The sequence below is a fragment of the Cervus elaphus genome, chromosome 18 (assembly GCF_910594005.1).
Source record: "Cervus elaphus chromosome 18, mCerEla1.1, whole genome shotgun sequence".
In the NCBI taxonomy this organism is placed as follows: Eukaryota; Metazoa; Chordata; class Mammalia; order Artiodactyla; family Cervidae; genus Cervus; species Cervus elaphus.
In genome coordinates, this window is record NC_057832.1 from 38643910 (window position 1) to 38659134 (window position 15225).

Sequence of the window (15225 nt, forward strand, 5' to 3'; positions counted from 1 at the left end):
ACTATCCTTCCTTTCACAATAACATCAATAATAACTAACATTTATTTAGTATTTATTGTTGTTATTCAGTCATTAAGTCATGTCCGACTCTTTGACCCCATAGACTTCAGTGCACTAGGCTCCGTGTCCTCTCCCAAAGTGTTCTCAGATTCATGACCATTGAGCCCGTGATGCTATCTAACCATCTCATCCTCTGCTGCCCTTTTCTGCTTTTGCCTTCAATCTTTCCCAGCATCAGGGTCTTTTGTAACTAGTCAGTTCTTCGCATCAGGTGGCCAAAGTATTGGAGTTTTGGCTTCAGCAGCAGTCCTTCCAATGAATATTCAGGATTGATTTCCTTTAGAATTGACTGGTTGGATCTCCTTGCAGTCCAAGGGACTCTCAAGAGTCTTCTCCAACACCACAATTCAAAAGCATCAATTCTGCAGCACTTAGCCTTCTTTATGGCCCAACTGTCACATCCATACGTGACAACTGGAAAAACCATAGCTTTGACTATACGGACCTTTGTCAGCAAAGTGATATCTCTGCTTTTTAATATGCTGTCTAGGTTTGTCATAGTTTTTCTTCTGAGGAGCAAGTGTGTTTTAATTTCATGGCTGCAGTCCCCATCCTCAGTGATTTTAGAGCCCAACAAAGTAAAATCTGTCACTGCTTCCATTTTTTCCCCATCTATTTGCCGTGAAGTGATGGAACTCGATGCCATGATCTTAGTTTTTTGAATGTTGAATTTAAGCCAGCTTTTTCACTCTCCTCTTTCACCCTCATCAAGAGACTCTCTAGTTCCTCTTCATTTTCTGCCATTAGAGTGGTATCATCTGCATATCCGAGATTGTTGATATTGGGTATTTATTGTGTGCAAATACTGAGTTAAGCTTAATTCTGAAAACAACCCTCTACTCAGCATAAAAATGAATGAAATAATGCCATTTGCAGCAACACAGATGGACCCAGAGATTATCATACTGAGTGAAGTAAATCAGAGAAAAACAAATATCATATGATACCATTTATATGTGGAACCTAAAAAAAAAAAAAAGATACAAGTGAACTTATTTCCAAAACAGAAACAGACTCACAGACTTAGAAAATAAATTTATGGTTACCAAAGGGGAAATGTATGGGGGAGGGATAAATTAGGCGTCTGGCATTGACATATACTCACTATTATACATAATAATAATCAACAAGGCCCTACTGTATAGCACAGGAAACTCTACTCACTATTCTGTGGTAACTTACCCAAGAAAAGACTCTGAAAAAGAATGGATATACATATAACTGAATCACTTTGGTGTATGTCTGAAACTAACACAACATTGTGAATCAACTATCCTTCAATATAAAATAAAAACTAAAACAAAAAACAAACAAAAAAAAACCAGTCCTGTAAGATAGGAACTGTTATCTTCCTTGAAAAGAAAAGGAAAGTGAACCATGGTGATTGTAACATACTCAGATATTGCAGCAATTAACTTATAATTGGGAACCCCAAAACAAGCTTTTAACCAAGGCATTAGAAAAATTGTTCCATAAATAGTCATGAAACTAGAAAACTTTCAAGCTTAAAATGCTAGAAAAACTTTTACCTTCTGTCTATGCTGAGTTCCTATCTAGACTTTGTCCTATGCTAGGGCATGTTATTCAATCCAGTTTAACAGGTATAAAGGAAAATATGCCTGTCATTGCTTCTAAAGTCCTAGCTATCAGCACATGGGTGTTAATTTATACTTTTTTAATGATAGTGACTGAGTGAAATGCCAAAAGGTGATAAGTTGCACAGTCACTTTTGTATAAAATTTATTTTTTGTTTTGATATTGTTATCAGTAATATAGGCAGTAAATTTTTTCTAAAAGAAATTCTGCTTTCTTCTCTATTATCTATTATATTTGATATTTTATATTATAGATCTATTCAAGATGGGCTAACTTCTTTAGATTCCATTATTGTCTCAAACTGGGGTTATAACCAAGGTATTTCATTTTATCTATAGACAAATCTTCCTGAAGTTTCTCTATTAAAAATTTTTAAATTATATAAGTCTGAATGGCCTTCTGTGGTTCTGGGGACACTGGCTTCTGTTCTAAATGGAACTGTTCATCCAGTATTTTCCATCATCTTTGCAAAAATTGTAACTGTAAGTAAAACTAATTTGCTAATATTTTTAACCATTTTAAACAAAGTGTGACCTGAGAGAACAGACCTGGGGTACTTTAACTCAACATGGGGAAAATTGAGACGTGCAGTGGGTTACCCCTAGTGTGGGATCCATGATAGAACGGTTAGCTAATGTTCTCAGGGGATAAGCCAGCCTCTATTGTGAAGTGTTGGGCTGTACCTAGTTAGCTGGGCAATCAGTAAAGAAATTGCTTTGTTTTCTAATTCTAACTCCAGTGCTGTATCAGCATTCCAAAACACTGAAGTAGTAGAAGAGACAAATACGGCTACTCTTTCTTTCAACTGGTCTGAACAATGACCATTTTTTATTACCAGTCAAAAAGAGGAAATAAGGAGTTTGGGACTGTGCTGGGGACCCAGGAGAGCTGATGAACTCAAGGGTCTTATTAGAGCCATGTTAAGTCTTCAGTTTTAACAAGAGCAACAGTTTAAGACTGGATGCTGTGTCAACATAGATATCAATGTGTGTGTAGTTACTCATTTTAGGGATAATTTCTAGAGACTTGTTACGGTCTCATAATTGCAGGTGGTACTCTGAATAGAGGAATATTAAGAAACCTGAGTTATTAGAAATAATATTTCAATTAGAAAACTAATTTCAATAGTTTCTTTGAAAATATACAGTGATATTAATAGCAGATAGAGGACTCATTTGTCTGACCCCTTATTGATATATCTTAAGTGAGAGGATTTATGATGAGTTATTTTTTATTAAAGTAGTGAATTATTTTTTATTTTGCGTAATGAATGTAGAGGATAGAATAAGGTGCATTTTTTTCCCCAGAAATATGTGGAAATTATTACTTTGAAATTCATTTTTCAAAGTAATCCTGATAATAGATATTTTAGTTCTTTTCTTTCTTTTATATTCTCCTCCAATCACCTGATTTAAAAAATCTACTCCTTTTCAGATGTTTGAAAATGATGATAAAACCACATTAAAACATGATGCAGAAATTTATTCCATGATATTTGTAATTTTGGGTGTTATTTGCTTTGTCAGTTATTTTATTCAGGTAAGCGTTTAATGAATTAACTGTGTACATGATTACTGTTTTGTGTCATCCTATTTGAGTTAAAAATAGTAACTAGATATAACTAAATAAAATACAAATAAGTAAATATCGTAACTAAATATTCTGAAGAAATGGAAAAGATAGTTAAGAATAAATGTAAATTTTTGTTTATTTCTTTTCCAGGGATTATTTTATGGCAGAGCAGGGGAAATCTTAACCATGAGATTAAGACACTTGGCATTTAAAGCCATGTTATATCAGGTTGGTGTTTAGTTGCTTTTATCCTATTTTATTTAAAATGTGTTTTTAACTATTCTAGGTTTTAGTTTTTTCTTCATAAACATTTTTCTTGACATAACCTTTCCTTTGATCATTTAAAAGCATCCTTTTTGTGTCCCAAGCAGCATCTGACATCAGAATTCTTGTGGTGTACTTTCCTAACAGAAGCAAGTCAAAAATTGTTGTGTTCAAAAATGCAACTTACAGAAAACAAGATTTATAATTCACTCCTTGTTCCTTGCATTTATCTTGGCAAATCTCTTTCACTGTATAGTGTTTTAGAATCAGAATGGAAGGCTAACTTAAAAGTGAAAAGGAGTGTTAAGAACTACAGTATCGAGGAACGTGTTTAAAAAGGAGGAGTTAATTTCTATAGTGCTCATTCACTGCTGACTTCTTAAAGCAGTCATTCTTTCTGCCCTCATCAGAAGAGTCCTGCATTCAGATATTGTCTGTCTAGCTTGCCACACACAATCATTCATACCTATGAAATAACTAAAAATAAGTGAATCAAATAATCATCTTGAAAAGTGAGTCGTGAGGGCAAACGGCAGGAATGTCTCAGACTGGCACCTCTAAAACTCTTTCAGGAGGCTGAGGTGTATTGGGTAACCCTGAAAGCCAGTAATCATTTGAAGTCCTTTGCCACACTTTCTGTCACCAGAGCTCACCATGCAGGAGCAAATAGCTTCCTGCCAGGGTCATTTCTTTTCAAAAGTAGAGTTACTATCCCTCCAGCTGAGTCATCAAAACCAGTTTTTACATCTTGTGACTTTTAGCAGTAGTGCTCAAAGGACTGCTGAGTAACAAAACTCCTCCACCTTTATGTGCTGTTAGAGGATTACAGATTAAAAAAAAAAAAAGAGTGAGTTTCCCATAGCAACCTGATGCTTGGAAGCAGTTGGTACCTAACATCCTCTCTCAAAATGTCCTGTTGACAATTGGAAGCACTCAATCCAGAAAAACAAAAATATACTTGATAGATCATAAAATGATTTAAAGACTGCACATCTTGTCTAATTCTCATTAAGCTTGTACTTTTTTTTTCTATGAACAGTTTATGTTTTTACCTTAGATCTTTGATGAAATTAGGTGTGATTTTAATTGGCTAATACTATATTTCACATTTGTTGAAAATTTCTGCTCATTTTTGTTTTTCTTCGTGTATTTATGTTTTTCCACATTAAAGGACATTTATTTTCAATTTCCAGGAACTTTTGAAAATATTCTCTGAATTTCTGAATATCTTAAATAGAAGAATATAAATTTTAACTTTTCCAATTATTACTTTGAACTTCTTTCTAGAGGTTTACAGGATGCTTTTGGTGGAGTATCCTAAAGGCCACAAGCCAGTTTAACCAGTGGATGTTGTTAATCCAAAATCCTGATGACTAATATTGGACATTAATCCTCTGCCTAGCATTAGCTATGTGACCACGAGGAGAGTAACATTCTTGGATTAAGTAGTGTCTGCCCCTCTCCCCCACAAAAAGTAGTGTCTGCCCATGAGAATACACCTACCTGTAAACTATAAGCTCTCCTTCTTCAGAACATACAAAGACACAAATAGAAACTGTGCTATTCAGCAGATATTATCCAATTCTCCCATAAATTCAACTGAACCCCTTTCAGCTTACCATTTGTTTTCCCTCTTCATTCTTCAGCACTCTTTTTGCTTATTTGCTTTTTTAAAATTGGAAAAAAAGAGTAATGTAATTGGCCTTTTCTTCATAAATGTCTTAGAAATTTCACTTTTGTCTGTTAGTAAGGGAAGTTCCTAATGTACAGTTTTTCCCTAACTCCTATTACTTGTTTTTTTCCCCTAAGATAAGATTTTTTTTTTTTTGTCTTAGAAAGCATGCTGAAACTTGCAGTGCTTTTTATAACCATTTTGAAACCTCAGTTGAAGTTGAGGTATTTATGGAATCAGGTGTGGTCTTTTTGTAGGTATAAAATCTCTATTTTATTTCATCACTTGAGATCCTTCCAGTTGAAAAGAATGTTCAAATTGTTGCTGACTTCAGTGATTATAAATAACTCATTGCTTATTATGTTTAAGGGCTTCTCTTTTTATTTATTTATTTATTTTTCCATCTATTTTTATTAGTTGGAGGCTAATTACCTTACAATATTGTAGTGACACCCATTCTACAGCGTGAAGTAAGCCAGAAAGATAAAGACCAATACAGTATACTAACGCATATGTATGGAATTTAGAAAGACGGTAACGATAACCCTATATGCAAAACAGAAAAAGGGCTTCTCTTATGGCTCAGCTGGTAAAGAATCTGCCTGCAATGTTGGAGATATGGATCTGATCCGTGGGTTGGGAAGCTCCCCTGGAGAAGGGAAAGTCTACCCACTCCAGTATCCTTTCCTGGAGAATCCCACGGACAGAGAAGTCTGATGGGTTGCAGTCCATGGGGGTCACAAAGAGTTAGACATGACCAAGTGAGCACACAATGATAAACATTAGCCTATAGATCTATTTGGCTTTTTAAAAGATGTGAAGCTTATTTTTGCCTATTTCTCTCTAAACTGAATTGGGTAGGGCTTTGGCACGGAGAGGGGAGGGGGGAGGCGGGAGGGGGCTCTAAATCATTAGATGATGGCATTAGTGGAGATCACTAAGGAATTTCCAAAAAGATTTGAGGTAACAAATCCTGAAGCAGGAAAAACATATCATGAAACTCAACTGTAATTCTTCAGTTAGATGGGAGGCAGAAAAAGGTTTTGATTAAAAATTCTGGCATTTGGTTGCCTAGGTTTAAATCCTGGCCTCAGTTCTTTCCAGCTGTTTGACCTTGAGCAAGTTACTTAATCTCTCACTACCTCCTTCTTCTCATTTATAAAGTATTAATAATCGTAGTATCTGTCTTATACTTGTGATGATTAAATGAGCAAAAACATACCAAGCACTTACAATGCCACTACTGTAGTTTTTTACTTCTAATAGAATTATTGGCAGGAAAATGGGTTTTCTAGTATCGGAAAACTTAATGAAAGTAAAAGTTGCTCAGTCGTGTCCAACTCTTTGTGACCCCATGGAGTGTACAGGCCATTGAATTCTCCAGGCCAGAATACTGGATTGGATAGCCATTCCCTTCTCCAGGGGATCTTAGCCTAACTTATAATCATTTTACCATTAGGAAGATAAGAAGCAAGCTAATTTTTACTCAATACCATCTGTGTTCCAGAAACTCTGCTAAGTGTTTTAGCACATAGTACCTATGCTGAAAAGCAAACCCTAGAGTGAATAATTGCTGACTTGTTGAAAAGCAAGTTTGGATATCTTGCTGATTGAACATCATCAGATAAGGACTAAGACTAGTCATATATGTATCCTTTGCCTTATGTATTAGAGCAATTACTATACTATAGAATCAGGAGTGTAGTATTAAAAAATAAATTCTTTTTTATACTTCATATTGCATCTAAAACATCTTTGGGTATTCCATGTCATGATGAAATATAGAAATAATTGCACAGTGTAAACTATACACATACACACACACACACACACACACACACACATACATATATATAAACATATAATTGCATTTGTGCATGCTCAGTCAGTCAGTCATGTCCAAAACTCTTCATGACCCCATGGACTGTAGCCCACCAGACTCCTCTGTCCATGGGATTTCCCAAGCAAGAGTAGTTGGCAAACCACTGCAGTATACTTGCCATGAGAACCTCATGAACTGTATAAAAGGCCTTTTAAAGAGATATGGCACCTAAAGATGAGTCCCCCAGATCTGAAGATGTCCAATATGCTACTGGGGAAGAGTGGGGGAGAATTACCAATAGCTCAGAGTGAATGAAACAGCTGGGCCAAAGTGGATACGATGTTCAGTGGTTGATGTGTCTGGTGATGCAAGTAAAATCTGATGCAGCAAAGAACAGTATTGTATAGGAAAACTGGATACGGTCAAGCAGGAGATGGTAAGAACGTTGACATCCTAAGAATCAGCAAACTAAAATGGACAAGAATGGGCAAATTTAATTCAGATGACCATTATATCTACTACTGTGGGCAACAATACCATAGAAGAAACAGAGTAACCCTTATAATCAACAAGAGTCTGAAATACAGCACTTGGGTGCAACCTTAAAAAGGACAAAATGATCTTGGTTCGTGTCCAAGGCAAGCCATTCACCATCACAGTAATTCGAGTTTATGCCCCTACCACTGGTGGAAGAGGTGGAAAGAATACATGGATGAACTGTATTAAAAAAGATCTTAATGAACCAGATTACTACGATGGTGTGGTTAGTCACCCAGAGTCAGACATTCTGGGGTGTGTAGTCAAGTGGGCCTTAAGAAGCATTGCTGTTAATAAAGCTAGTGAATGTGATGAAATTCCAGCAGAACTATTTAAATCCCTAAAGGAGGATGCCATTAAGGTTTTGCATTCATTATGTTAACAAATCTGGAAGACCCAGCAGTGGCCACAGGACTGGAAAAGGTCAATCTCATCCCAATTCCCAAGAAGGGTAGTACCAAAGAATGTGCTAACCATCAGACAGTTGAACTCATCTCCCATGCTAGTAAGGTCATGCTTAAAATCTTGCATGCTAGGCTTTGGCATTATGCAAACCAAGAACTACCAGATGTCCAAACTGGGTTTAGAAAAGGAAGAGGAACTAGAGATCAAATTGCCAACATCCGCTGGATTATAGAGAAAGCAAGGGAATTTCAGAAAGACTTTTATCTCTGTTATATCGACTATGCTAAAGCTTCTGACTGTGTGGATCATGAAAAATTTGGAAAGCTCTTAAAGAGATGGGAATACCAGACTGTCTTACCTGTTTCCTGAGAAACTGTATTCGGGTCAACAAGCAGCAGTTAGAACCCTGTATGGAACAACTGATTGGTTCAAGATGGGGAAAGGAGTACAACAGAGCTGTCTGCTGTCACCCTGTTCGCTTAACCTATATGCTGAGCACATCATGAGAAATGTCAGGCTGGATGAGTTACAAGCTGGAATCAAGATAGGTGGGAGAAACATCAACAACCTCAAATATGTAAATGATACCACTCCAATGGCAGAGAGCAGAGAGGAAATAAAGAGCCTCTGATTGAAGCTGAAGGAGGAAAGTGAAAGAGCCAGCTTAAGACTAAATATTTTTTTAAAAAACCAGTAAGATCCAGCCCCATTACTGCATGGCAAATAGAAGGGGAAAAGGTGGAAGTAGTGACAGACTTCCTCTTATTTGGCTCCAAAATCACTGCGGACAGTGACTGCAGCCATGAAATCAGAAGACGATTGCTTCTTGGCAGGAAAGCGATAACAAACCTAGAAAGGCTGTTGAAAAGCAGAGACATTATTCTACCAACAAAGGTACTATAGTCAAGGCTATAGTATTCCCAGTGGTCATGTACGGTTATGAAAGTTGGACCATAAAGAAGGCAGAACACCAAAGAATTGATGCCTTAGAACTGTGGTGCTGGAGAAGATTCCTGAAAGTCCCTTGGACAGCAAGGAGATCAAACCAGTCAATCTTAAAAATCAACCCTGAATATTCACTGGAAGGACTGATGCTGAACTTGAAGCTCCAGTATTTTCATCATCTGATTCAAACAGACAACTCATTGGAAAAGTCCCTGATGCTGGGAAAGATCGAGGCAAAAGGAGAAGAGGGCGTCAGAGAATGAGATCACCGATACAATGAAGATGAACTTGGGCAAATTCCAGGAGACGGTGGGGGACAGGGAGGCCTGGTATGCTGCTGTCCATGGGGTCACAAAGAGTCCAACATGACTGGGTGACTGAACAACAACAACAGAATCAGGAATGTAATATTAAATAATAAATTATTTTTTATACTTTTACTTTATATTGTATCTAAAACTTCTTTGGGTATTCCATGTCATGTTGAAATATAGAAATAATTACACAGTGTAAACTATATATATGTATAAATGTATATATGTATATATATTCTATGAGTGCATGCTCAGTCACTCAGTCCTGTCCAAAACTCTTTGCAACGTCATGGTCTGTAGCCCACCAGACTCCTCTGTCCATGGGATTTCCCAGGCAAGAATTCTGGAGTTGAGTCGCCATTTCCTTCTTCAGGGGATCTTCCAAACCCAGGGATCAAGCCCGCTAGTATACAATAAAAACCAAGTAATGTCTTCTAGATCAGGAGCGCTGTAGTTAAAACTACCGCTCATGTGTGTTCACAATAAGATAGGCTCTTGACTTGGGTTCTGTTCTCAACAACACTACTGTATAGTGCAGATTGTGATCTCTGTAACATGCCCTTTGAGCACCTAGAACCCTAAATTGTTTGGGACACCTTCCCAGTCCAGGGGTTTACAGAGGAGTGATGTCATGCTAGGACTGCAGTCCCCCTGACCCCTCCCATATTCGTCCACAGGGGCTTTCTTCTTACACAGCAGCATGATTAATGCACCACCTTCTATCTGTCTTCTTTTTGTCTTCTTACACAGCAGCATGATTAATGCACCACCTTCTATCTGTCTTCTTTTTGTCTCCTTAGTTGGCAGAAACGTGTTACCTGGGCATCAGGGCCCTGGCTGGGTTGTAGTAATTCAACAATTCTTGCTCTTCACTCACTAAAAATCAATCATTTTTAGAGCCAGTCTCCACATAGTTTTAAGCCATAAGAGGTTTAAGTAGTTTGAGTGCATGGGAGGAAACATTCAATGGCTAAGGAAAGAAAATCAGCATTCCTCAAGTTGAGAAGTGCTGAGTGCTATCTGTATTTGATGTTGAAAATGAAATTGGTTATAACATTATGCTTTTATTGTGTGTATTTTTGACCTATCAAATTGCATGCTTTTTTTGGCTGCAGGGGTTTTGCAGCAGGCTTTCTGCCTTTTTAGCTTCTCAAAATGCCCAGTACTTATAAGATCTAGGTGGGAATGTGAAGTGTCAGGGAAAATCTTGCGTATCTAGGTCCTGAAGAGAAGGAAACAGATTTTTTATTTTTTATTTTTATTTTTTTACCATTTCTAAGTTTAGACAGAAAGTTTGGGAATATTTCTAAAGTGTGTTATTTTTAGTAAAATCTGCTCTCCACAAAAATTACTTGTGGAGTAAAATTATCAATTAACTTGGCGGTTCAAAATGATCATTTTAAACACTGATTATTATATAGTGTTGTAGCATGGTAAAGAGTCCAAGCTGTTGGGCTTAAGTTCTTCGGTTAGTATCTACATATAGATTTTTATGAAGTAAGAAACAAAATTTATTTGCTCCATAAATTTTAAGTGCCTGTGAGTAAAGAGGCAGGCAAATAAATGCCTTCAAAGTTAATATAGCGCTTCCCTGGCGGCTCAGACAGTAAAGAACCCACCTGGAATGCGGGAGACCTGGGTTCGATCCCTGGGTCGGGAAGATCCCCTGGAGACGGGCATGACAACTCACTCCAGTATTCTTCCCTGGAGAATGCCCTTGGATAGAGGAGGCTGGCGGGCTGCAGTCCATGGGGCTGCAGAGTCGGACACGGCTGGGCGAATAGGCACACAGCACAGGTTAATGTAGCACAATCACAAATCAAAGCATTTTTTGATAACCATTTTAACTCTTTTTTCTCTAGGATATTTCCTGGTTTGATGATAAAGAAAACAGCACAGGAGCCTTGACAACAATATTAGCCATAGATATAGCACAAATCCAAGGAGTATGTATATTGCTTTTATTTTTAAATGGTGTATGTTTGTGTTAAACATGAATGCGTGTACACATATGTGTCTTTGCATATATGTGAGCTATGCTGAGATGACCCACATCATTAAGGAGACCAGGTAAGTCTCAGGGCTAACAGAGAGCTCTCAATGAAAGATATAAGGAAGCCTTTCAGTTCTGGACATTTTTAACTAAAAATAAAGGGCATTTAGGACATATAATAGGATAACCAGAGGACTACAGAAAATACCAAGAATGAGCTAGACAAAAAAGCTCAAAATTAGATAGTAATATAAGATAAAGTAACAAAATTAAAACACACAAATAACTTGGAAGTTTTAAAAGAAGAAAATTTAATTTTTACTTTCCCCCAGAAAATAAAATCTCATTTAACATAATATGTAACAAGTTAAATTCATGCGTATCTGGAAATAGTTCTGTGCTATTGTTATACAGATCAAGTTAAAGAGTTATGTGTAATCATGACTGGTCACAATAGGTATAAATAAAATTCACACTTATGCACAATATTCAAAATTAACAACAGAATGACCAGCATAATGTATGTCCAAGTGATGCTTAAATAAGTATGGGGAGTAGGATAGTATGGAAGAGATAAAGAGTAATTTATTAGTTTTCATCCAGTTATTGTAATAAAATTAATCTTCTATTACAAGTGGGATTTCAATTACGATTGAGAAAATAAATGCAAAACAAAATTTTTCCACTTTGAATTTAAGTGAGAGAAAGTTTTTGATCTCTTTGTTAAAATAAGAATTCTACCAGAGTTATAAACTTTGCTTTTTCCTTATGCATGTGGAGAAAAGGAAAGTCAATGATGCACCTCTGAATGACAGAAAAATCTTAACAGGTTATGGTTGTTGTTATTGTTTAGAAATACTGAAATGTTGATTACAGCATTGCTATCAGAGCAACAAATTGTCAACTAAAACAACTCTTCAAAATTGTATTTTCTTTTGGAAGCTATTTCCACAAGACATGGCCACTATTCTAATTTTTGTAACTTTTGCAAAACCTCGTTGTTCAATATATACATGCAAGGAGATAGATTTCTAATACTAGAGAATAGAGCAAGTTGGTGACAATTATAAACATTCACATGCTTCTGTATTGGTTTAGAAAACTAATTTTATGATGTAGAAAGACCTAAAGAGGAAAGGGGGAATCATCTTCATCACTTCCTGAAACTCTTTTTTATAAATTTTTAAAACAAGGCTCTAAATTTCATTGGATAGCATTTAAATTTTAAAGTAAGGCTGAGAAGTTGGGTTTTACTGATATAAATGGGAAAAAAATGATGGATAGAATTTCACTTAGTCATTAAATAATGAGGATAGTAATCCTCCATAGCATAATAGAATTAGATGAATGACAACATCTGTATTTAGAAATTCAAGGGTTCACTAAATTTGGCAGAAATATCAGTCCCTATAATTCCATTTGGATCTCCATTCTACAAACCTTGTTTTTCTTTCTTTTTTTTTTTTTCGCTTTGCTGTGTGAATGCTTTTTTCTTACTACCTATCATCATTCAGATCTTTCAAGAATTCAGTGAAATAGGTATTCTTACTACCAGCTATACTTGATAAGTAAGACATTTCTTTAAGTAAGTATTTACTTGAATGAAAAGAACAAATTAGTACTAAAGACCAACATTGCTTTCCTAAAAACTCTTAGCTGTGTCAAATGATAATGTTGTCTCTCATCAAGAGAAATTAATGAGAATATTTGTCAGTGTGGTTCCTTATAAGCATTTGACTAATACCATTTGATCATTTGAAAATTCCTGTTGCAGTTAGTAAATGTTGTTCTCATGATAACTTCTGGGCAAGTCAAATCATTTTCATTGAATAAGAAGTAGCTAAAGACTAGATGTATGGAATACTGATGACCCATCTAAAGTTGCACAAGTTGAAAAGCAAAGCAACCAAAGAAGGATATCAAGAATGAGACTGTGTCTACTGGCATATAATTCACATAAACCCTTACATTGCCATATATAGGTAGAATCATATCTAACTTGAATGTATTCTCTTTCTATTAAAGGAGGAATTCTTTCCAAATCCCATTTGACCACTATTTCTTTACTCACAAAGACACACCACACAAGAGAGGAATCAAAAAACAATAATTCAGGGCAATATGTCCCATCATATCAACTTAAGGAAGAAATATTTCCATTTCAGTTTCTTCATCATGCAATTTCAGTCACATGTTACTTTTATCAAATGTATTAGGGTGAATGTTCATGAACTAGCCTCTTAATAACAATAAATATTATTATGAAACCCTTACTGATGACCAAAAGTCTAAGCTCCTGGTCATTTTTAGATGTTCTGATATTCTGAGAGTCATGAGAAAAACATGTTAGTGAACTAAGGTTATAGGACAAAATGATTCCTGAAGCAGTTGATTGAATACAACCAATTTAACTAGTATTATTTCAGCCCAAGGTAATGGCTTACTGCCAGCTGTCAACATACTATCTTCTGTGTAAAATGTAGTTTTATTAAAGGTATAGAGCCATTTTAAATTCTTTGGGATACTGAATTTCACAGAATTACAAGGTACTATTTCTGTATATTTTAGCAACTCCTCTTCATCAACCATAAGTCTTGCCTCACTTTTGTCCATAAGAAAGTGTCATTGATGCCACAATGTACACTTGATATACCAGTGACAGACATAATGTTAGTTCCAAGAATTCTCCTCATCAGAACTATAGTTACATTGCCCCCCAAGAAATAAAAATTTCATTTATTAATTCCAAGAGCCCAATGAATTGATTAGGTAGAGCTTGGCTATCATTGCCTAGGCAATGGTGATCTCACTTCTTGATTTAATTCTTTGACATGGAAAGCATATAAAACAGCTTAACATTACTTACAACTCAAACAATGTGAGTAGTCACTGAAATCACTTTACCACAGTATAATGTTGGTGTATAACTGCTGTTTGCCTTACAATTTTAGGTTGAATTCATTGAGACATTATCAAGTCTACAGCAAAACCTAATATCCAAAACCACAGTGGACAAGGTGGTTCTTTTTATAAAGAAAAATTTCAATCTCAGCCCTGAACCCAATACTCCATAGTAAAACTTTACTGCTGCCAAACCCACAAATTACTGGGAAGACAAATCAAGAAGTTCAACTTCCGCTTTTGACCAAAAAAATAAGAGAAAGCTATAGGGACAAATGGACTTCATTGAGCATACTGGTCCAATAATGTGTAATAAATTCATTTATTTTCCACAAAATATTAATGAATACAATGAATAACAACAGGCCTTAAACACCTTCATTTTCACAAACTTTATAAATTTATCCAACTAAACCTTTTTTTTTTCCTCTACAAATATTTTTGCCACAATTAGTTGTACTACATCTTAGCAGGTTACACTTCAGGTTGTACTCATCTAGGTTTTTGTCTCAACTTCTTTGAAAATATTCTCAACTGTAGTTGTTGCATACAGATTATCCACAGCAGCTAATTTTTCAGTCACTTCAGTCACTTCACTTTGACACTGACTCCTCAAAAAAACCAACAATTAAGCAGTATCAGTATTTAGTTCAACCCATCAAGAGCCAGGGAAACTACTCAAAATGACCTTCAAAATGATTTTCAACTGATCATTGAGATTTCTGCTGTTCTCAACTTTTTGGGCAATAGTTCTCATCAAAACACTAATCATCTGATATAAATTTATCCTTTCTGAACACATTTCTTCCACTGCTTCAATCAAACATGATTTAATTAACTATCTGTGATTTTCTTGACTTAGCTAATAAATGAGCTACTCAGAAACTTATTTAGATTCAGCCTCATTTTCACTTTTTAGTTTTATGAATAAATTGTTAAGATGTGTTATTCCATTTTAATTTTCTAATTTTTATAAATGTTACTTTCCTGTGAATTAGGAATTTTATGATGAGTGCTGTCTGCTAATGTTGACATGTTCTGTTTATTTTTAGAACTATACAGTATCATATAAACACAACACTGTGGCATCTAATTAGAACGCAAAGTGATCCACAGCCTATTGTGCCTTAAAAGCAGACATCCC

The 15225-nt window shown here is 35.7% G+C and overlaps 1 protein-coding gene across 1 annotated transcript in view; it reads left to right on the forward strand.

Moving 5' to 3' along the window:
* Positions 1-15225, forward strand: part of ABCB5 (ATP binding cassette subfamily B member 5) — a 115165-nt gene that overhangs the window by 68736 nt on the left and 31204 nt on the right. Inside the window, exons 16-19 of the mRNA XM_043872292.1 lie at positions 1995-2138; positions 3091-3195; positions 3379-3456; positions 11050-11133. Coding sequence (XP_043728227.1) covers positions 1995-2138; positions 3091-3195; positions 3379-3456; positions 11050-11133 — 411 coding nt within the window. The remainder of the gene's footprint in view (positions 1-1994; positions 2139-3090; positions 3196-3378; positions 3457-11049; positions 11134-15225) is intronic.